General features: G+C 35.7%; 1 protein-coding gene across 2 annotated transcripts; it reads left to right on the forward strand.

The window, feature by feature from the left end:
- The first annotated feature begins 1,298 nt into the window (after positions 1-1,298).
- Positions 1,299-25,717, forward strand: LOC102232231 (sodium-coupled neutral amino acid transporter 3-like). 2 transcript variants are annotated; one of them, XM_023341525.1, is made up of 16 exons: positions 1,299-1,527; positions 12,066-12,169; positions 12,255-12,339; positions 13,389-13,504; positions 14,907-14,980; positions 16,157-16,249; positions 16,994-17,078; positions 17,200-17,282; positions 18,089-18,147; positions 18,241-18,366; positions 18,547-18,626; positions 18,698-18,798; positions 19,829-19,953; positions 22,076-22,220; positions 23,077-23,180; positions 24,596-25,717. In XM_023341525.1, exons 2-16 carry the CDS (start codon positions 12,129-12,131, stop codon positions 24,698-24,700), a joined length of 1,422 nt encoding a protein of 473 aa, XP_023197293.1. In that variant the 5' UTR covers positions 1,299-1,527; positions 12,066-12,128; the 3' UTR covers positions 24,701-25,717. The 2 variants fall into 2 exon arrangements, with proteins under 2 accessions (XP_023197293.1, XP_023197299.1); XM_023341531.1 differs by lacking the exon at positions 1,299-1,527 and adding an exon at positions 8,173-8,308.
- Positions 25,718-26,302: the final 585 nt, after the last annotated feature.

The raw sequence follows: 26,302 nt of genomic DNA on the forward strand, positions 1-26,302 counted from the left end.
TTATACATTTCTATTCCATCGATCTCACCAAGTTTTTTTTATGGATTATTTCCATATCTAGTCAAAAAGCAGTGTGACACTTACAAGAACGTTTCAGTGTATTTTTATGAAATTTGGACTGCATTTAATCACCTCCCATCTAAAATATAAAGTTTCCAGACTAATCTATGCTGAATATTCAATATCTTCTTCTTTGTTTAGAGACCCTTTAAAATACAGTTTGAGATTAATTAAGCCGTAATTTTGTGACAATGTTTTTTTTTGTCATCAACCCAGCCTTGGATTGAAACTGGAGACGAAACCACAATTTCTTAATTTTTTTTTACTAATGATGTCCTGTTTTTTTTTTACTGCATAAGGTTGCTTAAATTACTTTTTTTTTCCTTCTAAAATGTCAGAAATTTCACTAACAAATTCTAAATGGCAAAATTCGGGAACCTTAGGGTGTTTGCACACCTGATAGTCGTGTAGTCTCGGTTCGATTGGGGACAAAAATTGCAACATTTGTTAATTTTCAGCCACAGCTGCACTGTGAAACGACCCAAACGAACTGAAAAACCTGTTCCCCCCCATCGCATGTGGCGGCGCTGCACCAAGAACTAGTAAAGGAATTGACCCATAAGCCTCTGAAGAAGACCAGCGCAACTTCACAAAATGTAAACAAAAATGGAGCAGTGTCAGATTTAAGCGGTAGGATTTCTCCATTGACATGCATCACCAGTTCTCCGATCCGTTTGTATTCACACTGCCTTCCAACCGCATCAGAGTTCACTTCCACTGGACCGAGACCTAGGTTCTGACGGATCAGAGTTTGCTTTTTTAGAGTTCAAATTTGCATTCACACTTCCCAAACGAAGCGGACTAAATGGGACTGTTGTGAATACACCCTTAGTTAGTAATGTTACATTAAACCCATTTTTACACACTGGATGGCAATGTTTTACGCTCAAAACTAAAGTTAAAGCTTTGAAATAAAATGAAAAGTACATTTCTGTAATATCTGCATAAGCACAATAATAAAGCACGACAATGAGTTCACTATTTAGGGGAAAATGCAGTTTTAAATCCACAGACATTATCCTGTGTTACTTTAGAGGACGGTTTTAAAAAATAAACTATTTTGAAGTATATTAAAGGTTGTTTTTTTTCCCAAAAATGGGATTGTTAAGCAACAGAGTACTATGTAACAGAGTACTATGCAACAGAGTACTATGTAACAGAGTACTATGTACAGTATGTAAGCCCGAGTGGGGAAAAAAAGGGGTGGCGGGGGGAGGAACATTTTTACGCGCGTAGTCACTACCTTCTCTTCCCTTCCACCATCTTTTCCTCTCAGCTGCTCATTCTTTGCTGCAACTTCAGTTTTCTTTGGAAATAATACTTTGGGCATAAATCAGCCCCCACATTTTGACGTTTCCCCTTCCTGTCTTTCACATCTGTCTGGACTAAAGACGTCAACCTCTTCTGTGAGAGGTGGACGGCAGCAGAGGTCTCTTCACAGCGCTCCACGTGTTCAGCGTTTCCTCTGTAAGTGTTTCAGATTTAAATATGTAGCGAGGTGATGTGACAAAAAAGAAAAGAAGAAAAGTAAAGTACTTGAATTTAGTGATAGAATTAGGGTTAAAAAATAACACTCATATCTTTTCTTAGTATTTTTCTTATTATTATTTTTGTTAAAGGATTAGTTAATGCTGACTAGTCTTACCGGTGAAATGGTCAGAGCAAAGGTGGGATTTTAAAAGACGAAGCAGAAGTAGAAAATCATGGCTGCTGAAACAAAAAATACTTTGTTGAACAACTGTATCTAGTTGTACCTTCTGAAGTTACTGATTCCTGAAATCAGAAGTGAAGTTTCTTTCAATTCCTATAATCACACCATGTGTATGGGCTCTGCAAATAAACAGCAAATAGATGGAAATATGTGTTATCTTTAAGATTATGCCTTATAAGACTGATATTAAAAACTCCACCAGCTGAGGAAACTTGCCTTAGATACAATCTGTAACTGAACGACATCTTTTCCAGCTAGTTTTGTGTCACAGTGAGATAAAGTGGGAGTGCTGTTAAAGCCTGTATCTCTAAGTTGAACTTTATCAGCCAACTGAAATGTTATGTCTCACAAGTTGGTGCCATTTTGTTTTCTAATTCAAAGCACAACTGGATGGTACTCGTCTTGTTTCCATAATCCACCTTTACGCTGGAGTACACTTTGTGTTTTATTACTTTGCTGACGTGTCACATGACGTCTAAATATGAAAATGTTTTGTGTCGGAGGGGAAAAGGGCTGAAAGACTTTCTGCCCGAGCTGTGGTGACGGTCGAGGTATTGGGTTTTTGTGTGTCACTTCCGTTGTTGCGTGTGTGTGTAGGTTTCGTAGTTTGTTTTGAGAACAGCACCTGCAGCTCCTCAGTCACATGTGACGCATCCTGAAAAAGCACTGATCTGCTAAGCTAATTACCATCGCCACGGCGACGGGCAGGATGCAAACCAGCAACCTCAGATGGCATTCTCTACTCTCCCATTTTTTTTCTTTGCTTGAATTGTCAATATTTACATTTCCTTGTAGAAGTATTCCCCCCTATGAGGATTGATATATATATATTTTCACATTTCAGTAACTTTTTAGCATTGCAAAAACACAAAATCTTACTATTTATGGTCTGGTTTTTAGTGTAAATATCTTTGTACACTTGACATAAGGAAAACACTAACCTACAAGTAACTTAAGAAAGATATATGTGCTTGTTTTAAGACAATAATTCCTTAATACTGATTTTTTTTTTTTAAAGTACTAGTCCCATTGGCAGATTATTTCACTAATAAGAAATGTTTCCCATTTTATAAGTTAATTTATCTGCCAATAGAACAAGCATTTTGTCATTAACATTAAGAATGATTTATTCTTTAATAACTCCTTAATATTGATTAAACCTATTACTTCCATTGGCAGATTTTTTCACTTATAACTTGGGAAAATGTTTTGTTATAAGTTAAATAATGGAACTAGTCCTTTTAAAGTCAATGATAAAGGATTATTTACTGGAAGTAAGATCATACAACATCCTGAAAAATTACTTGTAATTTAGATTTTTTTATTATATCAAGTGTACTAAGATATTTCCACTAGACAAAAATACTTTTGTGTTTTTGTAGTGTGTTATGGGATAAAGCGACATAAATATGGGCATAAGTGTTAACATTTATTGAATAAACATCATTGTGAACACAATATGTTCACCGTGAAACATAGAGGCAGCAATAAAGCGGCTCAGAGTTGGTAGAGAGATGGATGGATGGATGGAAATGTAGAGCAATCCTGAAAGAAAAGCTTTCGACTTGATACTACAGTGGAGGTTCACAACAACAAACATGCAGCCAAATGGACAACAGAATGGTTTAGCTTAAGTCATACACCACAAGAACAAAATTTTACCAAGTATTTTTGTCTAGTTTCTAGTGCAAACATCATAGAAAACTTGAAATAAGACCAAACTAACCTAAAAGTACCTTTTTAGCAACACATAGAGGCTAATTTTAAGTAAATAATTGATTAAAAAGTCATTGTTCCATTGGCAAACTATTTAACTTATAACAATACATTTTCTGATGTTTTATGTGAATTTATCTCTCAATAGAACAAGTATTTTTTAATCAATATAAAGGAATTATTTACATAAAATAAACTTTTCTATCACATGTGTCAAACTCAAGGCCCAGGGGCCAAATCTGGCCCGCTGTAGCTTTTTATGTGGCCCTCTAAAGTCTAAGATACATCAATAAGTCCATTTATACCAACCTCACACAAAATCAAAAAATGTTTCTGATTGTAGTGCACATTTTTCTCAAAATTGGCCCAAAATATTGTGTTTAAGTGACTGCTGCTTCAGCCTTACTCGGTGTCAAGTTGTAGTCGGGGATCTATACTGCGAATGAGATTAATAAGAAGTTACATTTAACATCATACATTAGAGCAAATATTGTAAACATTTCTTACAAATATTTCTAAATTAGCATCACAAAATTCTGGATGGACTGAAAAGGTGTTCAATATTATTGGGGCGCAATGGCAGGAACCTATTGCTATTCTCCCAAGAAAAGTTTCTTTATTATTATTATTCTTTATTTTTCATCCGTAACCGTTAATGCGGCTCATACCGCTGCGTGCACACCTACAAAAGAGGTATCAAAACGTGCAGAAAATTCACGCCATTCCAGCTATTACTTTTGGTGGGATTCGGGATTAACATGGCGACATAATTCGCAAAAAACTACGAAAAAAACCCCATTATAACTCAATGGGAAAAATCCTAGAAATACCCTATTTTTGAGGATTTGCTGTGTCGTCACAAATTCACCTAGAAATGCCATTCAAATTTCATTTTGTAGATACGTCTGTGATCTCTTCGAAAGTGAAGACGGCTCGTCGATACCAGTTATGGTTTGTCCACAATTTGCCTCTAAGCGACCCAAAGTTTCTCATTTTTGCTCATATTAGAGTGACAGCCGACCTCGGTTCATATCTGGGCACAACATTTCTTTCTCTCATCACTGTAAATGCTCTGAGTGAGGTACAGATATGAATCTCGGGACTATCGCAGAAGACACATTGAACTGTCATACGCTTAAAACGCTTTTCGAATATGTATTACGGTTCCCGAACAAGAAGGATTTGTTTCCAATGCTTTTTTTCAGTAAAGTGTGTTTGCTCAAACACACTTGTGTGTTTGAGAGCTCACAGCTCAGAGCTCACACCTGCTGAGACCATTATTTGCCATAGCAACGGAACTCAAGAGGCTATTGGCTGCTGGTTAGGACTACGAATACGCATCGTTGTAGTTCTATCTATCCTCAGTTGAAACAGATCAGGACTGAGAACTGGCCTTTACAACTACTTGCTGCTTTGGGCTGTATATAACTGATTTAACTCAGTAACTGTTACACATGGGATTAGTTTTACACTTTAAAATTAAGCATATTGAAAATTTCACAATAAAAGCCCTGAATATTTTTACATGACGTAATTGCTCTTTTTTGGCTTTATTTGACTTTTTCATCCAAAGCACTGTTACACATGGTATTAGTTTGGCCCTTTAAAATGAAGCTTAACAAAAATTTCAAAATAAAAGCCTTGAATATTTTTACATCAGCTACTTGTGTTTTGAGCATTATATAACTATTTTAACCGAAGGACTATTACGCATGGGATTAGTTTGGCCCTTTGAAATGAAGCATCCTGCAAATTTCAAAATAAAAGCCTTGAATATTTTTACATGACGTAATTGCTCTTTTTGGCTTTATTTGACTTTTTCATCCAAAGCACTGTTACACATGGTATTAGTTTGGCCCTTTGAAATGAATATTAACAAAAATTTCAAAATTAAAGCCTTGAATATTTTTACATCATGTAATTGCTCTTTTTGGCTTTATTTGACTTTTTCATCCAAAGCACTGTTACACGTGGTATTAGTTTGGCCCTTTGAAATGAAGCTTAACAAAAGTTTCAAAATAAAAGCCTTGAATATTTTTACATGACGTAATTGCTCTTTTTGGCTTTATTTGACTTTTTCATCCAAAGCACTCTTACACGTGGTATTAGTTCAGAACTTTAAAATGAAGCATACTGAAAATTTCAAAATAAAAGCCTTGAATATTTTACATGAAGTAATTGCTCTTTTTGGCCGTATATGACTTTTTCATCCAAAGCAATGTTACACATGGGATTAGTTCGGAACTTTAAAATGGAGCATAATAATAATTTCAAAATAAAAGCCTTGAATATTTTTACATCAGGTAATTGCTGTTTTTGGCTTTATTTGACGTTTTCATCCAAAGCACTGTTACACATGGGATTACTTTGGAACTTTAAAATGGAGAATAATAATAATTTCAAAATAAAAGCCTTGAATATTTTTACATCAGGTAATTGCTGTTTTTGGCTTTATATGACTTTTCATCCAAAGCACTGTTACACATGGGATTAGTTTGGAACTTTAAAATGGAGCATAATAATAATTTCAAAATAAAAGCCTTGAATATTTTTACATCAGGTAATTGCTCTTTTTGGCTTTATTTGACTTTTTCATCCAAAGCACTGTTACACGTGGTATTAGTTTGGCCCTTTGAAATGAAGCATTCTGAAAATTTCAAAATAAAAGCCTTGAATAATTTTACATGACGTAATTGCTCTTTTTGGCTTTATTTGACTTTTTCATCCAAAGCACTGTTACACGTGGTATTAGTTTGGCCCTTTGAAATGAAGCATACTGAAAATTTCAAAATAAAAGCCTTGAATATTTTTACATCAGCTACTTGTGTTTTGAGCATTATATAACTATTTTAACCCAAGGACTATTACGCATGGGATTAGTTTGGCCCTTTGAAATGAAGGTTAACAAAACTTCCAAAATAAAAGCCTCGACAACATTTTAAATCGTACCGAACGGTGCACGTCCGCCTCGCTTAACGTTCTTGCGGTTCTCCGCGTGCCACTGATCACGTCGCGGCGTCCTTTGGCGTCGACGCCGATTTGTGGCGCGACGACGCCGGGCCCATGCCCGACGGGCGCGCCTTGGCAGGCCCCGGCTAAATTTCTTCCGAAATTTTCTAGTTTCATTATATTTTACTTATTGAATGCTGAAATCAACAGCTATTTATTGATATTTAAACCGTTTAATGGATTCTAGCAATAGATTCTGGCACAACCGGCCCTTTAAGAACATTTAGATCTTTGATATGGCCCAAAACAGAAATTAGTTTCACATTGCCCTATATCTTGCTAAAAGGTTACTTTTAAGTTGGTCTTATTCCAAATGTACTAAGATGTCTGCACTAGAAACTAGACCAAATATACTTGGTAAGAGTTTGTGTTTTTGCAGTGTATTCATGTGTTTAAATGGCCCAGTCAAAGTCCAGACCTAAACTGATTAGGAATCTGACTGTAAATAATCCCAATCTGGCTTGATTTTAATTCACTGGGTCTTTTGGATTTGCATAGTTGGTTCAAATATATTCCGAAAAAGCCTGCAGCTGTAACTCTTATTGAAACTATTTACTCAGTGAGGCGACGAACAAAAACGCACCACACCTCTCAGGTTAACGCGCTCAGTGCAGGTGGAAAACCAGGTCTTGGTAGATATAAAAATGTACTAAAAAAATTATTTTTGAATGATTAACCCAACATCACTCCCTTAAAAGTTTGGATACCTAACTGGTGGTCTGTCAGTCATTGAACAGCTGTAGAGATTTAAAACTGTAATTATTAGTAATTAAGTGGCTCCTGAAGGCGATTGGTTGCTCTGGATTCCAGGGTTTTTCCTTTGCATAACATTTTAAAAATCAGTTTCCTTCCTCTTCACTACTATTCCCTACTTAGTATTGGTTTCTTACACGGAATCCAAATCAAATAAATTGAAGTTTGTGGGAAAAATGTGAAAAATTATTGAGAATAAATGGTTTTTAGCATTTCTATACACTCCTGGTAAAGAAGGAATGCATACAAATAGCTTAAAATAAATTTCATTGAGTAGAATAATCTCATGCTGAAAATGTAGATTATATATTATGTTATAAAATATCAGCTTTTATTTTGACTCTGTTCCAGCATTAATAAGTAACATGTTCATATAAAATAATTATTCCTATGAAATAAATGCAGTTAAAATCATTTTTGTAAAATGAATACCTCACATTAAAGTTCCACTCATCCACTTTTCTAAATGGGAAAGACAAGAAAACATGCCACACATTCAAAGAAATAACCGGCTATTCAACAGTAGCTACAGTAAGTAGCCACTCACTTAAATCCACAGCTGATTAAAAGTTTAAAACTCTACCTGTGACAAACTTAAATTATCTCACCACTTACAGAGTGAAGAAGAGGGTAAAAAAAATTAAAAAGTAAAATTTTTAGAGAACAGCAGCAAAAAGATGGGATTTGAACCAAAGTCTTTAACAGAAATAGTTATAAATAATGGGGTTCTGTGAAGTAATCACTTTCTCTGGACACAGCCGGCACTTCATTGCCTTCACACAGCCACCAGTGTTTGGACCGTTTCGGCGGTAAACGGATCCCTGCCTGCATACGTGCAGCTCTAACACCACCTGTGAGGGGTTTAACAAAGGGTTAAAAATGGGTGTTCCCATTTCCTGCTCCGGCTCTAATCTCCCTCACACTCTCCTTTCTTCACTACCAAGGAGCTTTGGAGAGACTCCCTGGAGCCACACTCCACACAGACACTGGTGGATTCTGGAAAACTTAGGCAAACTTCCATCAGGATTTATTATTTCATAAAGGAGATCTACATCTGGAGTAAGTTGCTGCTAAACTGTGTGAGTCTCACTGGTTTGTAGATGATGTGGAAGGGAAGGGAAGGGCTAACTGTCAATAGTGTGTGAGTCTTGCGTCAGACAAAAGCCATGTGGCACACTCAGCCAAATATTAAGAATGATCTACTGTGTGTCAATGAAAATGTTGTTCTCAATGAGAACATTTTATTTAATGTCTTATTGTGATGTTTTTATAATGAGAGCACAGAGAGAGGGTATTTTGGGTCAGCTTAATTGGTATTTATGAATAAAAATAACAGGGCTGCTATTGTGTTTATCGCCTGGTATCCACATATTCTGTTTTGTCTGTGTGTAAAATCAAACAGAAGACGTATTTGATGGGTCGTGCTCCTTGTTAACCAGGTTTGACTAGTTTGCTCACCCCCTCTCCTAGTCTCCATCCTCATTAAAATATGTGAAGCTTGCTCAGAGCAAACGTTGCCTTTTAAAGAGTCAGAACCCAACAAAAGACTTGTTTAGTTGCAAACTGTTCCTGACATTTGGTATGCTTTCAGTGGTTTCATGAATTGGCTGTCCGCCCTGGGAAAGTTACAGGGTATGCAGCTGAAGAAAGTGAGTCCAACCAAACCTGACCTCAGGCTAGCCTTCTGGGAAAGCACTACCCTGTATTTAGTCTAAACGGCACCAATTTACACTGCCGCTCTTTGTTTATCTCTGTAGCCGGCTGCTACCAAGTGCCAACTTCTATGGGTGGTTGTACGCCGACAGAACTGCTCATTATTCTGGTTTTGTACGAAATTCTCGACGGCGGGTCAAGTCTGGTGACAGAGTGCCCTTTGGAGGTCATATGTGAGAAACCAGGGGGAAGTTTGACTCTGGAGCAACAAGGAAGTATCCCATGACCCTGGAGGGCCGGAGGACAGAGCTGCGGGTTTTCCCAGAGGTGTCCATGCCAGCTTTACGCGTCCCATAGGAGATTAGGGCAACACGAGTCCTTGTGACTTAAAGCTGCTCCAGTCTTAACAGCAAGTAAAAATAACATTACAAGAAAATGGTTACCACAGGACAAGCCAACCCTAAATGATGGATGGATGTAACATTTAGCATGCATAAAATGGAAGAAACAACAATCACAAGGCTGGATGTGGTGGAGAAGTTGGATAGACTACGTGAAACTCAGATCTGATTTTATTTTTAGTGACAGACTCTCTTCTGTTTCTAGTTTGTGTATTTGTAGTTATTTCTTTGTTTATTTATAAAAAAAGAGGTTTCATTAATCTTTTAAAAGGTGAGATCCATGGTACCAAATTATTACTTGGTAAAAAGCCAATTTCGTAATTAATTACATACATGTTTGACAAATTATTATACAAATTTCTCTAAAAACCAAGCAAGCCAAACAAAAAAACCAACAGAGAATTCAGAAAATGTACAAATCTCCTTATTTAACAACCACATTTTTGCCAAATGTGCAAACATTTTACAACTACAAGTTATAATCTCGTTTAGTAAACTATTCAACTATTTCTTACTATTATTTTTTTTCCTTTACATTATCCTATTTTTCATCCCGATCATTTTCTCTGGGAAATACAGTTGTAACTATTGTTTTATTTACCATGTCTTTCCTTCATATTGAAATTAGCGTTAAGATATTGTGACTATATGTTTTGTAAAATTAGCTTTCTTGGGATTCAATAATGATTTTTAAAACATTTTTAAAAAGCGACTCCAGTTGCTTAACCGAGGTTTAAAAGAACACCAAGCAGAGGTTCTTTGTTCATCCGATTTCCGTTTCTAACATCTCTAAATTAGAAAGCAGAACTCTTAAAAACAAATGTTGAACTTCTTGGATCTACATTTTATGTTTCCTGGAAACAGTGGATCCAAAAGCACTCATACAATTAAACTTCAATATATTTCATAAGCATTTTATGTGACGGACAAACCCAAATTAGTGCATATTTGTAAAGCAACCAGAAACCAAGACTTTACCATCCACCTAAACTAGCAGAAGCAGCCAACAGGCCCAAGTTAACTCTGGAGGAGCTGCAGAGATTCACAGCTCAGCAATAAAGAAACTTGGTGGAGGTAACATCATGCTGTGGAGATATTTTCAGAGTTTATGGGAAAACCGAGATTGCTAAAAACACAACAATCTCTGAAATAAAACTCTTAGAAGCTGTAAAGAACTTTATTCTGTAGTTGGTGTTCCAGCAGGAAAGTAAAACTGTTGGGAATTTTACTTTCCGTTTAAGGGAAAGACTTTATCCACCATGTCCATCTTTAACCTTCGATGTTGTCGACATTAAAGGCATATTCATGTGCTATCATGGCACAATCAAAGTCCAGAGCAAATTCCAATTGATAATCTTTCCATCCAAATTATCTGAGCTTGAACTATTTTGAGAAGAAGAAAGTAGAAAAATGTCACGTGGACTGTCAGCTATTAGTGTTACAATATCTGGTTCTAAAAAAAGCTTTGACTCATTGGGGCTGAACTTAAATCCATTTAGTCTTTAAGAAAATATAGAAACCACAAATTTTCTTACATTTCACAAGTCTTCACTACTTTCCAATAAATAAATCCCAATAAAATCCTGTTGTAACTTGACCAAATGGGTAAAGGGACGTGGATGAACACCAAACATCTAAGTCAGCCATAATATTTGTTTAAACTTCCAGAAAACTGTAAAACAGCTGAAACACTGACTTCCTTTAAATCTCGACTAAAAACCCACTTGTTTAGAATTGTATTCGAAACTTAATCAAGTACTAATTTAATGGTGGCACTTGATTTAATGTCGTGTTTTGAATGTTGATTCTATGTTGCATGACTTTGTGTTTTTGTGTTTGTTATGATGTAAAGCACTTGGAAATGCCTTGCTGCTGAAATGTGCTATACAAATAAAATTTGATTGATTAACATTATGTACATCTTTGAAAAAGTGATCTGACTCAGCTGTACAACCCTGTGGATTGAGTCTGATATGCCTATCTCTAAAAACTACAGTCTTTTTGGTTTCTATTCTAACTAGGTAGTAAAAAATGTTAACCCTACTGAATAAGAAAAGGTGTTGTATTCTTTTTCTTTTTGGTTTAGTATTTAGCGCACTTGAAATAAGACAAACTAACTTAAAAGTAACTTTTCAGCAAGATGGCTTTTTTAAGTGAATAATTCTTAATATAGATGAAAAAGCACTAGTTCATTTATAACATGGGGAACATTTCTTATAAGTGAAATAATCTGCCAATGGAGCTAGTAGTTTTTAAAATGAATACCAAGGAATTATTGACTTAAAACAAGCTCCTATGTCTTGCTTAAAAGTTACTTGTAAATTAGTTTTGTCTTATTTCAAGTGTGCCAAGACAGTTGCACTAGAAAATAGACCAAAAATATTGGTAAGATTTTGTGTTTTTGCAGTGTAGGCAGGCGATGATGCTTATATAACCTTTAAAAGTGTGCCACCGTTGCATTAGGATTGTATCAGGCAGATAATACTGCTGGTGCTTCCTGTAAGATACATTTCAAGATCTTATCTCAACTTTAAAAGCAGGTTAAACGAGAGAGAAGGTGATACATTCAGATGTAATGTAAGATACACCCTATAACGATTCAAGATGAAAGATAATTTGGCTTAGTCTGTACTTTCTATGAGTTTAAATGTCCAAATCAATCCAGCTGACACCAAAGGTTCCCCGTACTTAAGCGATTTTATGATTTGCAGGGATTTCTTTTGGATGTGTCAATAATGAGGCGTTTGTTTATCTGCTTCCAGTCATTTCAAGTTTCAAAGACTCATTCAACCAGAACCAGCCCAACCACAGCAAGTAAAATAAAAATGGAGCTTCAAAAGATGAATGGACACAGCAGAGATGACGGGTGAGTAACTCCACGTGAGCAAGAATGACGATCAAGTTCATCGAGTTGATCTTAAGTTAACACTTTGACTCTTCCTCCAATGTAGGTTTGATTCAGTTGAAGCCATGGAAGAAAACTCTGAGTTTCTCCCACATAAAACCAGCATAAAGAAAGAAGTTCACTTCACAGATGTGAGTTTCAGGCTACGTTTACACAGCAGCCTGAAGTGGCACAATTCCTATTTTTTTTGTCAAACTGGATTTTTTTGGCATGGTTCACACTTCTGACCTGTACGTGATCTAAAGTGTGAACTGCAATAGACCTGAAAGTGTCCCGCACGCGCAGTAGGGGGCGCAATATCGACACAAATAGAGCGCGTGCTCAGTGTTTTGCCACAATCGCCATAAAAAAGACGAAGACAAAGACGTGTCCAGTGTTAATAATGGATGCAAGCTGCCGTTTAAATCTAAAGAAGGGCGTGCTGTGGTAGCGTAGGGGATAGCGCGACCCATGTTTGGAGGCCTTGAGTCCTCGACGCGGAAGTCGCGGGTTCGACTCCCGGACCCCACGATATTTGCCACATGGCCTTCCCCCTTTCCTGTCAGCCTACTTTCATATAAGGGACACTAGAGCCCAAAAAAGACCCCTGGAGGGGAGAAAAAAAAAAATCTAACGACAAGCTGCCATTAAAATCTAAGGAAGAAGTGTTCAGTGATTTTAACAGCAAGCTGCCGTTAGAATCTAAAGAAGAAGAAGAGGAGGCAGAAGAAAAAGTGCTCAGTGTTTTCCGAAGTAAACATGGATGCTAACGGTGGAGCAGAGCTTACGATTTTAAAGCTGTTGTCCGACCGAAGCAGCACATTAACAACTTAAGCCGCCATGGTTGTTGTTTTTCTTCCCGCTTGGGCATATCAGGACGCAGAATAGAGACGTTGGCCGAGTATCAGTGACGTTCAGGTCGGTGAATGCGACCTGACCGCATTTGAAAAGATCGAATACGTATCGATATACGTATCGGATATCCAAGTGACCTGGGTCGCATTAAAAAAAAAAATCTGACCTGTATTGTTCAGATTGTATTGAAAATATGAGATTCAGGTCGCATAAAGGCAAAAAATAAAAGTCGGAATTGGGTCACCTTAGGCAGCACTGTGAACGCAACCATATATTTCTCCTTCATTTTAAATGATTTTCTTTTTTTGTCATAAAGAAAGAAACATTTTCATGTCTTTTGTTTCAGTTTGAGGGAAAGACGTCATTCGGCATGTCCATCTTTAACCTTAGTAACGCCATCATGGGCAGTGGAATCCTGGGACTCGCATATGCAATGTCCAACACAGGAATCATTCTGTTTATGTGAGTAAACTAAACTAAATTGTTTTATCCATCTGCTCAGTGCACAGACTGAAAACACACTACACAGTGTTGTATTTCATCAGCTGCTTGTGATACTTATTTGATTTTTGGTGAATCCCTGATTGCTCTCTAAAAATTACAGCAGGACTGTTTGTCATGCGAGTTTATTGGGAATTATGTTGTGGACTGAAACATGTGGTTTGCAAATGGAAGTAAAAGGATTTTAACAAAATATCCTTATTTGAAAACATTTTCTTATATCTACTGACAGCACATTTTACATTTTTCTCTTTTGAGTTTCAATCACTTTTTTGTTTATTTTGTAGTACTTTTATCTCAGCTTTTCTAGCCACTTTGTGCCTTTTTCTTTATGACTTCACAAATACGTAATCTTTAAAAAATTTAATTAAAGGTACAATGTGAATTAGATAATATTCTAGAATCGTAGACAAATAAAATTAACAGATTGTGAGATTTCTTACATGTTCATGCAATTGTTTGTCCAAGATGTAAAAATATAAGTAAATAAAATTATTATTATTATTAAATACCAATAGTGAACATTTCTTAAAATAATTTAATTAACATTGTTGTTAATCCTACTGCCGTTATTAAGTAGGAATAACAGCAGTATTCCTACTCCTATAAATTATTTTATTTATAAAATAATTGTATTATTTTATAATAAATATTATTTTATTACTTTATAATAAAATATTTTATTTATTATAAATGTATTCATAATAAATAAAAATATTTCTTAAATTTTTTATTATAAAATAGTATTATTTTATTTTTAATAAATTCATATTTATCATCCTTACCATTATCAATAATACATTTAATAATAAAGATAATAATAAATATGATAGATAGATAGATAGATAGATAGATAGATAGATAGATAGATAGATAGATAGATAGATAGATAGATAGATAGATAGATAGATAGATAGATAGATAGATAGATAGATAGATAGATAGATGTGTCATTTGATACAGCTCAGATTCCCAGGTTATTAGACAATCTTGTTAAAATGATCAAAGTTTCGTTGAAATGTTTCTGTGAAATCGCGTTCGCCTTTCTTGGAATCCTGTTTATGGTTCAGGTGTAATGTAAACAGCGTTACGCCATGAACAGCTTTTCTACTGGTAGGTTCTGATCTCAGAACCTGCGTTGGAGCAGACAGCTCCTGTAAATCAGATTTAAATGGTTAAATATAGAAACCCGATCAGGTCACGCCTTCCTGGAGCTGGACTGAACCATGTGGTGGGTGTGGGAAGTGTCTGTTCTGAAATGATAATCTCAGGAATTATTATAAAAATGGTTTAATCCAAATTATTGTTGTTTTTTTTTTACTTTTATGATTGAGTGCCAACAGATGTGGTTTTTGTCTTTCAGAATCCTGTTGTTGTTCATCGCTCTTCTGTCTGCATATTCAATTCACCTCCTGCTAAAATGTGCCGGAGTTGTAGGTAAGAGGCTCAACTAAACTTACATAGCTTTTCCACTTATGCCTTAATAAGTAGGAAAACTTTTGACGTCCCTGGTAAAGATTTGTAAAAGCCTAAAAGTAGTTTAATTTCACTCTGAAATTTTTTTAGTATTCTGTACATTTATTCAGTATAGGGGGAAAAATCAGATATTAAGAAGAATATTTCTAAACAATATCCCTTTAAAAGAAATGTTACTGAAGCATTTTTTTATTCAGATGTTACTCGATCTGAGTGTCTAGAAACTTTTATTTCATGGCACACAAGTTTGTTTCCCAGGGGAAGAGTTAGGAGGTGACACTGAGACCAATTTCTTTTAGCTGTTCTTCAAAATTGGAAAGACAATCGAACAAGCCATTGAAATATAGCAAGAAATACTCACAAAAAAATGATTCGACGCCCATATCTACAACCAAAACACTAATTAAAGCCAGGAAATCACCTTTTCTGCCCTACCATCTCGAAGGTAAACAGAAACCCTGCTGAGTTTTAACTAAAGATGTGTGAATTGGTAAAATAGGACTAAAATGGTTACTTTTGCCAAACATACTCCAGGTAAGGTTTTGTCTAAAATAAATGGTGGATTTAATGGATAGAAAAACACCTCATTCCATCTGGTAACAATGGCGGGGAATCTGTTATGCTTTGAGCAAGTTTTTCTTCTAAAGACTCTGGAAACCTGTTGAGAGTGCTTGACATCATGAACTCTTCAAAATACCAAAACATCTTAAATAAAGACTTGGTGGCCTCTAACAGCAAACTAAAAACGGGTCATCATTTATTCTTACAGAAAATTTTTGATAAGAATGACACAAGAAGTGTCATGAATGCTTCATGAATGCTTGACTGTTGTCATGAAGTGTCATTTGGTAAATAATTACACTTCTAATGCAAAGTTGATTCTTTCAATTTACTTTTAATGCTGATTTTAATGCAACTTTTCTTTAGAAGTGTCATTATTTACCAAATAATGCAAAGTTGACACTCAAAATTGACATGAGATTTTTTTTCCCACTACTGAAAAACTGATTGTAGCTAAAATCAGTGTGAGATTATTTTTCTGTGATAAAAGATACTTTTAAGCCCTTTAAAACACATCTTTAAAAATGGATGACAGCAAATTGAGTCTTAATATTTATTCCCACGGTTGGTTTTCAGGTATCCGTGCGTATGAGCAGCTAGGAAATCGAGCTTTTGGACCCCCGGGGAAAATGCTAGCTGCCATCGTCATCACTGTGCACAATATTGGAGGTATTTTTAATTAATCTCTTATGATGCATTTCTATATTATCTTGGGGTTTTTTTCTATGTCAATATACAGTCATTTTTAATAAATTGGAATATAATTGGAAAGTTAATTTATTCCAGTAACCTAGTTTACTGAGTGTTCTACCAAGTATTTTTGGTTTACTTTCTAGTGCAAATATCTGAGTACACTCGAAATAAGGCAAAAGTAACTTACAAGTAAGTTTTCTGCAAGAAATACGAGCTTATTTTAATTTAGTAATGAAAAAGTACTTGTTCCACTGGTAGATGATTTTACTTATAACTAGTACTTATTCATCAATATTAGGGACTTATTTATTTAAAACAAGCTCCCATATATTGCTGAAACATCACTTGCAAGTTAATACATTTGAAATAAGTCAAAACTAAGACATTTAAATTAGAAAATAGACCAAAAAACTTAAGATTTTGTGTTTTTTGCAGTGTGAATCACATTATATAGATTAATTACACATAGACTGATGTTATCAAGCTTTTATTTCCTGTTATTTATTGTGATTTTTCACAGATAATGAAAACTATTTTTAATGCTTAACAGTTATTTTCGGAAGGTACTTTTAATTTCACAAATGATCCCCAGAATGCATATTCTAATTTAATGAATATGACTGCATATATTTGAATTAAAAAGTAAAAATAATAGTTTTGCTGTCACAAAATACAGTATACACAAATAAACAACATAACCTCGTTCTTATGTGTTTGCAGCCATGTCCAGTTATCTTTACATTGTAAAGTCCGAGCTCCCTCTGGTTATTCAAGCTTTTCTTGGTAAACAACACGTAAACACAGGGTAAGCATTTATTTCACATTTCTTCTTGGTTTCTCTCATGGCACGTTCAGTTTTTTGTTGTCATCGTTTTTTGCTTGATTGCATTCTGATTTTCTCACCTGTTTGTGTGGCCGAATCGCAGAGAATGGTTCCTGGATGGAAGGTATTTGATCATCATTGTCAGTGCCATCATCATTCTTCCCCTTGCACTCATGAAGCAGCTCGGTACGTCGGCCAGCCACTCTCACCTTCTTTTGGCCGCTTTTCCACTGGCACGTCGCGCACCAACCGGTTAACGGGCAGCTCGGTTTTCCACCAGGCACAGAGCTTCTCCATTGTACGATCTGTTCCTCGTTACTGTGGGTGGGCTGTTATCGCAGCAGCTGTGTTCAGCAAATGTTTTCATCGACGACCTGGTTCTGATGGATTCAATTAAAATAAACCCAGATATTTTATTTTGTCTTGTAGAAATTCCCCGTATTTCAGAACGGCTAGCTGCTAGCGGCTAGTAGCGCTGCTAATTCGCGGTCATACTGAACAGCTCTCCGCCTAAACGCTTCTTCTTCTTCTTACTGAAATTTATTGACGGTTGTCAAAAAAAAAACATTGGGTGAGCATTACTGCCACCAACCGGTAAGGTGTGTGGACCAGCTAAATGCTAAATGCCGATTGCAGTTTTTAGTGACGTAAATCACGAGCCAATCAATGATTGCTGTCCGCTGTCGCTTCGGCGCTGATCCGTGTAATTATCATTTAAAACAATTTATTGACTTATTTTCGTCGTATCTTGTCGGTCGCGGACATTTTAATGCGCATGCGCACGCATCCGTACTCGCTGCATGTTTCCCGTTCTGACAGAAGACCGGTATCGAACCGGTTCGAGGCGGTCTAGTGGAAAAGAGCCTGCTGTTTTGTCACTCCTCATGCTCTTCTCATGTAGACATTTTTGTTGTCTGTTTCCATGTCTGACTCTGAAAGTGATAAAAAATAACTTAAATAATCATGTTATTTTCTTTTTTATTGGACTCCAGGGTACCTTGGCTATACAAGTGGCTTCTCTCTCTCCTGCATGGTGTTTTTCCTTATTTCAGTGAGTCATCAAAATGGAAAAGAAAGAATATAAACAGCTGCTCTCCCATCAAATATTTGTCTTTTAATAAATTTGTGGATGCATTTTGTCCAGGTCATCTACAAGAAATTCAGCCTCCCCTGCTTCTTTGATTCCAGTAATACTACAAGCCTTCATGATGATGACTTCTCAAAGCTTAATTCAACATGTGATGCCAAACTATTTACCATCAACTCCGAGGTCAGTAAAGCACCACATCGCCTTTATTGCCGTGTGCATTTCATGTCCTGCTTTGCACAGGTCATGTACACACCAGAGTGTGTAAAGTCAACAGTAGTGTGTGTGTAGTGTTGTGTCAACAGCTGTGTTGCGAACATCTGATCGCTGATATTCAGGCTTCTACTTTGTTATGGCGTTTAGGCAGCGTACACCATCCCGATCATAGCTTTCGCTTTTGTCTGCCACCCAGAGGTGTTGCCCATCTACACAGAGCTACGGAAGTAAGTCAGGACGTCATAGTCAGTCTCTGCTATGTAGAACAGCGATAATAAAGTTTTTTCCCCTCTTGCAGTGCCAACAAGAAGCGCATGCAGAAAGTTGCCAACATCTCCATCCTGGCGATGTTTGTCATGTATCTGCTGACCGCTATTTTCGGTTACCTCACCTTTTACGGTAAGATTCTCTCTAAAGCTGCAATATGTAACTTTTATAAATATTTGAAATTTTTTTTTACATATATGCTGTAAATGTCATTTACAGCATAGTAAAGTGTTTCTCAATTATTTTCTGTCAGATCAGATCATATTTAATAATTTATCTTTACTTCATACTGGCTCCACCACTAAATGACCCAAATATTAAAACTATGGAGAGCCATTTCAGCCAAAACTAAATAAATAAGTAATTGGCTTTGTTATTCTTATTCATAGCTAATTATGTATTGAGTTATTTATTATTTTATGTATTTATTCTTTATTTATACATTCATTATTATATTTATTCAATTATTTGTTCGTTTACTTATTTATCTATACATTTATTTATTTTATTTATACACTTATTTGTTTTTTATTTATTTATTCATTTACACATCTATTTATTTAATTATATTAATTAATTTTGGCTGACATTGCTCTCCATATGGTAGTAGCTCATTTTATTGTTTTAAGTTTCAAAACAATTTCCAAATTCAGTTCATTAACTCAATCAGTAACATTTAATCAAGACTGCTCAGTCAACAGAGAAAATTAAAATGATTCACTGGGATGTACAATTTTACAGTAAAACTTTTAAAATTATAAAAATGCATTCAGCTTGTTTATCAGAAGTTTATAGTTTTACATTTTAAATTTGCAACAATGTTGCTTATGTATCAGCTTGTCAGAAGGGATAAAAACATTTTACGTTCACGCTTTTATGCTTTGTCTTGTAAAGTTATTGTTGGTATTACTCATAAATAAGGAAAAACTTAATTTTTTAACACATCAGAATAAAAAAAATCAGCCGCAGGACTTTGAAACGACCATTTAAAGAATGGTCTTATTTCACTTATTTCAAAGAACCAGACTTTTTGACACTATTTGAGAAGTACTGGTGTAGCATGAGACAATTCACTGACAGAAAACAAATACGAACACTTATGTCTGGAAAAGTGCAGCAAATGAGGAAAAATTGAGAAAAGTGTTTTGTGTTGTCTGGGTAGCTGGAGTCGAGGCAGAGCTGCTTCACACCTACAGTAAAGTGGATCCTCTGGACGTCCTGATTCTCTGCGTGCGTCTGGCTGTACTGGTGGCCGTCACTCTCACTGTCCCCGTGGTTCTGTTCCCGGTAAGAAACAGTGGGAAAGTATTCAGATGTACAATAATAGGTCCCACATATCTAACAGACTACACAACAAAACCAATGAGCAGAAAATCAAACCAATAATTTATTGGTGAAATATTTACTTTTTTCTCAGTAACTTTCTAATCCACTAAAGCTCTTGTCTATGTTTAATCTTTAGACTTTGTCTCTTTTCACCTGTTGTCTGTTCAGTTCCTTAGTTTCCCCAAAAAACATCCGTTAATTAGAAAAGCTTCGATTAACAATTTCATAAAGTGAAAACATTAATAGGGGAGATTGATTCTCTGCCACACTGTAAAACATTTGAGCCGCATTTAGTCGTGTCTGCTCTCTTCTACTCTTTAAGTCAAATAAATTTAGTGAGTTTTGGATTTTGAATCTAAATATGTGAGTTTATGAAAGATTAACTTGCAGTAGTGAGTTGTGTTAACTTTTAATTAATTTTGTCAAACCTCCAATAGTTGAATAAACTAGAGTTTTTAGATTACTTAAAAAAACTAAAAGAAGAGGAAAAAACAGGAGTGGAAGCTATTTCCCAGAATGCTTAGCGGCATGTTTTTGTATCCTGACTCTTATTAAAGCAAAAGTTTATTTTAATGCAACTTGAGCATAATGTCCTGTTCACACTAAATGTTTCTGAGCTGAATTCATTGTGATGTTTAATAAAATTCATTATCAGATCAGAAATTTTATTCATGCAGTTTGAAACAAGAGTTTAAATGATTCTAAAGTAAAATAAGTAGATATTTTAACTTCATATTGTGAGTAAAATAACAGAGAAATGTGGCTCTTTAACCAGGTGGGGGCATTATTTTCTTGCATATTGGGAAATAATTATTTTATTTAAATTAGATCATTAAGGTAAAACTCGCAGCTCAAGATTAATGAACATAAAAACCAATGTTTAGACAACTTGTCTCTTGTTGTTAAAACAACTCCATGAATTTTAATTTCTGAGTTACAACCAAAGCAATTTAATTTTTGACTTAAATTGCATTTTCAAGGCAATTTAAATTTTCAAATTTTTTAGTGTATGACAATTTTTTAAAGTGTTTTAAAATAGTAATTTATCTTAGTTATCAATTTCATCGTTAACTTTAGACATGAATTTCTTTCACAGCTTTAACCAAACTGATGGTTATTTTTAATCTACATGTAGATTACATACCTATATTTGCTTAATGACATGAAAAATGTAAGTATGACAATAGCAAGGGGGTATTTTTGTTTTAACTGCAATTTATATATTTGCTTAAGATTTTATTATTTGAAACCCTAAGAGTAGTTTTAAATCCTGGAATTTAAAGTTGCTAAATTTTGGATTTAGCTTAGACAAATTTAGCTATTTTGGGTTCCTACGTTGAACAAAGCTGAACCTACCCCCAGTCCAAATTCTTACTGTTTGGGCTTATCGGATCTTTAATCTACCATCTTGACTTTATGCTAACAGGGTACTGAAACTGACGCAGTAACAACAAAGGAAATAGGTCGACTTCCTTTAGCCATATCGACTCTGGGGAGCTTCTGTAATAACTTTTGCTTCTTAACTTACAGATGCAACAAGAAGTTATGAAAACCGTTTTGTTTTGTTCACAAGAAGAAAAAAGAAAACTGATTGTAGATGACACTAAATTAACTTTTTACAGTTAAAATTATTCAACCTTTTTTTATAAGTGAGTCTATTTTTCTTGCAAATACCTAAAGTGAAAGATCAATATGAGTTTGATGTCATCAGATTATCCCAATGTGAATTTAAGGCCTGCATGTAGCTTAGCTTAGTTTAGCATCAGTTCAAGAGCATGGTAGCCATTCGAAGGATACACAATGTATGTAAATATCCTTAAATATTATGTGTCTTTAATTTATGTAACAAATATATACGACAAACTTAAGTCAAGATTTTGTGCTAAAACCAAGTTAAGCTAACCTTTAAGCAAATTAATGAGTTTTGTAAACTGCTTGATCTTTCTTTCCCAATCACTTTAAAGAGCACATAAAATTTTCTTTAAATGTTTTAGGATTTTTTTTGCAGTCTTTATGCTCAATGTTTGTGTTTGAAAGGAACTGATTTTGTTTTCCCTTTCTTTTTATCTCATTTTTTTTGTAGATTCGCAGAGCGGTGCTCCAGATCTTCTTCCCTGATAAGCCTTTCCACTGGGCCAGACATATCCTCATTGCATTCAGTCTCATCTTTGTGGTCAATTTGCTCGTTATATTTGTCCCTTCAATCAAGGACATCTTTGGCGTCATCGGTACGTTCGCACTGCAGGGAAAAGAAATAGGAGCCTCACTGCAGATGCTATAGTGTGAACTCCACTCTAAATTTCAGGTCCATCTCATTTAATTAGAGTATTGAAAAGTAAAGGGTTATAAATTTGAAACTTAATTTAGATTTTTATGATTTACAGCTAATAAAAACATATAATTTTGTTCCTTAAAAACATAAATATATAACATGAGACCAATAAAATAAAGAGATGGTGTCATGTCTAAATAATCTTGTGGACTTGACACCGTCCACAAGGAGGATAACTCACAGTCGTCATTGCTAAAGAAGCTACTTCTTCAAAGAGCTATATCGAAGTACATTAATAGAAAGTTGAGTGGAAAGAAAAAGAGAGGATTTTAAATTTTTTTCAAGGTTTTCACAGTTGGTGGTGAATTGTTGAGTCATGACATCTACTGGTGTTGTTCCACTGTGTTTTTTCCACAGTGTAGCCAAAAGTTTTACAACACTTACAATTTGGTTCTGCTAAAAAAAAAAAAGCTTTGTGGAGGTGCTAATTTAAATTTGGTACCTATCCACATTACCAAAAGTACCAATATCTTCCAGGATCTCAGTGGCCTTTAAATTGGTCTGAGACAAAACCCTGTAGAGAGAGAATCTATTAATTAAAACAGGTTAAAAAAAGAGCTTAAAATTAATCACTCGTGGTTTAGTGACTCTATATAACATACAAAATCCTCTCTTTTTGAATGGAAAAACTGATATAAGTTAATTTTTCAATGTTGTAAAACTTCATTGTCAGTGCTTTACTTATATTCTACAGTCAAATTAACCAATTACAATAAAAAATCCTTGTTGCTTTCCGTTCTTGTCTTGTGCAGGAGCCACATCGGCCCCCAGTCTCATTTTCATCCTACCCGCTATTTTCTACATTCGGATTGTTCCTGAAGACCAGGAGCCTTTCAAGTCAAAACCAAAGATTCAGGTACGTATCTAAGGCTACAGCAGGTCTTGCTGCTTAATTCTGTTTTGTTTTTTTTTTGTTTTTTTGCATGGTCAGTCATACTACTAACCAAAGCTTGCTTGTTGGTTGGAACCCAGCGTTCTGATGCTGAAAACTACCAACAATGTTAGTGTGAACTAAAATGCTGTCAGTACCATTATTGTGTTGACTAACATGGAATTACTCAGTAGCATGTGTGGTATATGATAAACATGCTTCATAAATAAAATTTAAAAAAATAGCTAAAATGCTTATTTTAGGTGCTAGATTAACGTTAGCATGAGGGCTATCACTAGCATGTTGATGCTACCAGTAGGATGCAGGTGATTATCATGTTGACTAAAATAACATTCGGTGTGTAAACATTAGCTTAAATGCTGTCAAGAGCGTGTTGACTTACTACATTCAGTATGCTCCACATAGTTAATAAATAAATAAATCAGCTAAAACGCTTTTTTGAGCGTAGCTTTTCGATCAAATAAGCGTTGTCATGGTAACGTCGCCATGGTGACACGAAACGGCAACGGAAGTAGCAGCTCCCCTCTCCAGACCGAGCGGCACGTTTTGGTATTTATTGTGGGGGGTGCACGCAGCGGTTCGTGCCGCACGAATGTGGTTTCTGGGCGAAGTTTTTCTCCTATTTTGATTGAACCTGACCGCAGTGAGACTTCCGTGTGAAAAAGTTCACGTTTCCAAAACGAACCCCATGCGCAGAAGGACGTTGACGTCACACAGCAGCGCCCTGTTTACGGAAGTAATAATGGATGGAGCCGTTTACGGATCGATTCTAAAGTTTACTCAGCAACGAGAGCCGACAGTACCGTGACAAAATCGTAAGAAGACAGAGGAAGGTAATAAAAAGAAACCACAACTAATAGTGACGACTTTTTGTGGCGTTTTGACTGTAATTTATATAGAGAAACCTGTTTGGATGCGTAATGATCAGCACCGGAAGTGGTTGGATTGTGATGTGTCCCAATTCAGCTACACAGACCTCTGCCACAAGTTTATGATCATAATTTTCAACCATTGTTTACATCCTGATTTATCGCTTCTGGTGCAGAATTATGACGCATTTCTCACATCAATGACATAAAAAGCTGAATAAAATGCAACGTGACTATTCAGACTGCAGACGCTTTGAAAACAAATCAGTACCACATGTGGAAGCGGCACAGGTCAGATATTTATTTGGGTGATAAGATCGGAATCAGGCTGTTCAGACTGAAAAAGTGTTGTATAGGTCACAAAAGGGCAAAAAAATAGCAGATTTGGGCCGCATTTACCTGTTGTGTGAACGTAGGTTTAGTGAAACACACTCACTGTGTTTTATGTTTGCTTTACTATTTTTAAATCTAATTAATGGGCACATGATATTCTCTTTATGTCTCCTGCAGGCCGCATGCTTTGCAGCATTAGGTTTCATCTTTATGATCATGAGCCTGTCATTTATATTCATCGACTGGAGTACCGGAAAGTCCCGAAGCGGAGGCGCCCACTAGCTTCGCGCTAGATATGCTGTGACTGAACAAAGGTACTACAAACAGAATGTCAACCTAAACACTCCCAAAAAATAACCCCGTTCAGCTGAGACCCAGTCCAGAGTCTGGAGATTTTCAACGAAGGAAAAACAAATGAAGAACCTTCGCCAGCGTCGATATCAGGAAAATGTTTTGATGTGTGATGGCGCAGAAAAATGTCCTGTTGAGGAGGAGGGAGCACAGGATGGCACGACGTTTATTCCGAGTCCGCCGCCCTGCTGCAGCTCAAAGTCAGGCTGAAGATGGCAGCAAGAGGATGAATGAGAACAGCATGACTAAGTTGGAAATCCCACTTCAGTGTTCCATGGAATAGTTCAGTCACTGCCAACATCCCTCCAGTATACTTCCCTAATATTTCAAATTACATTTATTTACCGTTTCACCAAACAAAACAGAATAGTTTTCCCCTACATGTGTCTTGAAAAATGTAAAGAACAATGACTGCATTTTCACAGAGATTGTTTTATTTAGTAAAGAAACAACTATCTATGAAGTGAAGTTCATCTAATGTGATATTTTTTATGTCTCTTGTTGTGAATGATGTAAAGAATTACTATCTTTCAGGCAGAGTCTGAGGTGACCAAATAATCCGGTGCAATGTGCAGGATTTTGCTGCTGTTCAGACAATTTCCTGACAATCATGTGAGCCAAAATGCAGAAAAAGGTTTTTGCACAAGGAACGCAATGTTTTTTTTAAATATTAGTTTAGCTGCAGACCAAAGAGTGTGTTTATGCAGTTATATTGACGGAAAAGTTACCTCTTTTTAATTTATCAGGTGTAAAAGTAGAGCCTCAAAGCATCCAGTGTTACCAAGCTTCATCACGTTCAGAAATGTTTCAGTATGTTACCCATTGATAAGGTTAAAATAAAGGGTTTTCTGTGAAATTGGTCCAAAACACTTGTTACCTTTGTGAAGCAACCTGTTCATTTTCTGACTGGATTTACTAACATATTGCAATAAAAATCTTTTGTTTCTACACGTCTGTCATTTTTAATCCACATATGCTTTGTTTTTTTCTTTTAGAAAATTTCACAATACTGTCTTCAAATTGAGATATTTGCAAACATTGATATTAGTCTGCAACATAGCAGTTTTGGAAAATCAGATGATGATGTTTGGAATCACTGAATTAAATGGAGACACGTCTGGGTGCATTTTAACACAAAACATTTCCTTTTTTTTTTTACCTAATCGCAAAATCAAATCAAATTTGGCAACATATAAGGAAGAGAATCATGAACTTCCACAAGTCTGATAATAATAATCACCAGGGGAAGGTGTTTTGCTCAAGAGATTAACATGTTTTATGTGTTTTGTTGTTAAATCAACCAAAATACTTGCAGAAGCTGAAGAGAAGCTCTTTGCACGTACTGCGCTGACGTCACATCCGTATGAGCGAAATGCGGCTTTCTTGCTTCTGCCTTGAGTTACCATGACAGCTAGAAAAGACAAAGTCGTATTTCAGACACAAATAAAGCAATACCGTGAACATTGTTGTCTTCCTAATATAATGGGCTTTTAAGTTTTCACGGATTTCCAAACGATCCTGAATTAAGAAGAC

This window comes from Xiphophorus maculatus, chromosome 1, assembly GCF_002775205.1.
Source record: "Xiphophorus maculatus strain JP 163 A chromosome 1, X_maculatus-5.0-male, whole genome shotgun sequence".
NCBI classification, from domain to species: domain Eukaryota; kingdom Metazoa; phylum Chordata; class Actinopteri; order Cyprinodontiformes; family Poeciliidae; genus Xiphophorus; species Xiphophorus maculatus.

Bases quoted from the DNA above. Each gene is read 5' to 3' on its own strand.
- LOC102232231 (XM_023341525.1), top strand. From the start codon at position 12,129: ATGGAGCTTCAAAAGATGAATGGACACAGCAGAGATGACGG. The intron at 18,367-18,546 runs GTCAGTAAAGCA...TATGGCGTTTAG, and splicing joins TATTTACCATCAACTCCGAG to GCAGCGTACACCATCCCGAT. The intron at 19,954-22,075 runs GTAAGAAACAGT...TTTTTTTTGTAG, and splicing joins TCCCCGTGGTTCTGTTCCCG to ATTCGCAGAGCGGTGCTCCA.